Here is a 1,530-nt window from a genome sequence, read left to right as displayed (position 1 = left end):
AAAAAAAAAAAGAAAAGAAAAAAGAAAAAAGATGAGGTTAAAAATGAAGGTTGGAAGCAGGAAGGCTGTGCAAACTGATGAATGGCTGTCTTGCCTCTAACTTTTCATTTTATTCTTCAGAATACTTACTACGGCCACAGTAGGGCTGTCCAGGAACAAACTCAATAGCATTCACCCAGTCCTCTGGACCTGCTCCTACACTTCTAAAGTTTGAATTTCTTGACTCAGCTTCACTGGTATTCATTTCAACAAGTGGTCCGACTGCTGAAGAGAGACTTGAGGAAGCAGCAACAGATGACTTTGTAGTTAGGTCTGTGGCAGTTGCTTCTTCCTGTTTCAATGGCTTGCTATGTTCATATCTAGAAAAAATGAAAAAGCAAGCAGTCATTCCCTGAACTGCATATACTGACTAGACTTCCTTGGATTCTCTTTGAATTTTAATGTGCATGTGAATCACCTGGAAAACTGTTAAAATGACAGATAACCTAATTTATAAGTCTCAAGTGGAACCCATAATTCCTCGTGTTTCGAAAGCCCCCAAGTGATCCTAGACCAGGGTTCGCAAACTTAGAGGGTCAAATACATAAATATTTTAGACTTTGCAGGTCATACAGTCAGTCACAACTATTCAACTCTGCAATTCAGTACAAAAGCAGCCATAGGCACCATGTAAATGAACATGTTACTGAGTTCCAATAAAATTTTTTTCTTCACAAAAACAGCCCTTGGCCAGATTTGGCCTACAGGTCACCTACCCTTACTGTGAACCATTTATTACTCTTCAAATTCCACTCTAACCCTGGCAACTCTGCTATAAAAATTGTGTAGCCAAACCCACTGACCGATTTTTTTTTCTTTTGCAGAGATAGTCTCATTTTATCACCCTCAGTAGAGTGCCATGGAATCACACAGCTCATACACAGCAACCTCAAACTCTTGGACTTAAGCAATTCTCTTGCCTCCTAAGTATCTAGGACTACAGGTGACAGCCACAATGCCCAGTTGTTGTTGTTGTTGCAATTGTCATTGTTGTTTTAGCTGCCCCGGGCTGGGTTCGAACCCAGTCTCTATGGCTGGTGCCCTACCCACTGAGAAATGAGCGCCGCCCAAGAATCCATTTTTAAAATTAACTTTTAAAATTAAGAGTTCCGGGCAGCACCTGTGGTTCAAAGGAGTCAGGCACTGGCCCCATATGCTGGCAACCCTGGCCAAAAACTGCAAAAAAAAAAGAAAAAAAAATTACAATTAAGAGTTCCTTTAGAAAAGGAAATGTAGGCTCGGTGCCTATGGCTCAAGCAGCTAAGGAGCCAGCCACATACACCTGAGCTGGTGAGTTCGAATCAGCCCAGAACTGCCAAATAATAACAGCTGTAACCAAAAATTAGCAGGGTGTTGTGGTGGGCGCCTGTAGCCCCAGCTCTTGGGAGGTGGAGGCAGGAGAATCACTTAAGCCCAGGAGTTGGGAGTTGGCTATGATGGTACATCACTCTACCAAGGGTGACAGCTTGAGGGTCTGTCTCAAAAAAAAAA

General features: G+C 42.4%; 1 protein-coding gene across 3 annotated transcripts in view; it reads right to left on the bottom strand.

The window, feature by feature from the left end:
• The window catches only part of MKRN1 (makorin ring finger protein 1), a 39,277-nt gene that overhangs the window by 9,708 nt on the left and 28,039 nt on the right, over nucleotides 1-1,530 (bottom strand). For all 3 annotated transcript variants that reach the window (XM_003791568.3, XM_023514206.1, XM_023514205.1), the window contains exon 3: nucleotides 130-359. In XM_003791568.3, coding sequence (XP_003791616.3) covers nucleotides 130-359 — 230 coding nt within the window. The remainder of the gene's footprint in view (nucleotides 1-129; nucleotides 360-1,530) is intronic.

This window comes from Otolemur garnettii, unplaced genomic scaffold (assembly GCF_000181295.1).
Source record: "Otolemur garnettii isolate 467f Iridium unplaced genomic scaffold, OtoGar3 scaffold00049, whole genome shotgun sequence".
Taxonomy (NCBI): Eukaryota; Metazoa; Chordata; class Mammalia; order Primates; family Galagidae; genus Otolemur; species Otolemur garnettii.
This window is presented reverse-complemented; position numbering and strand designations above follow the sequence as displayed.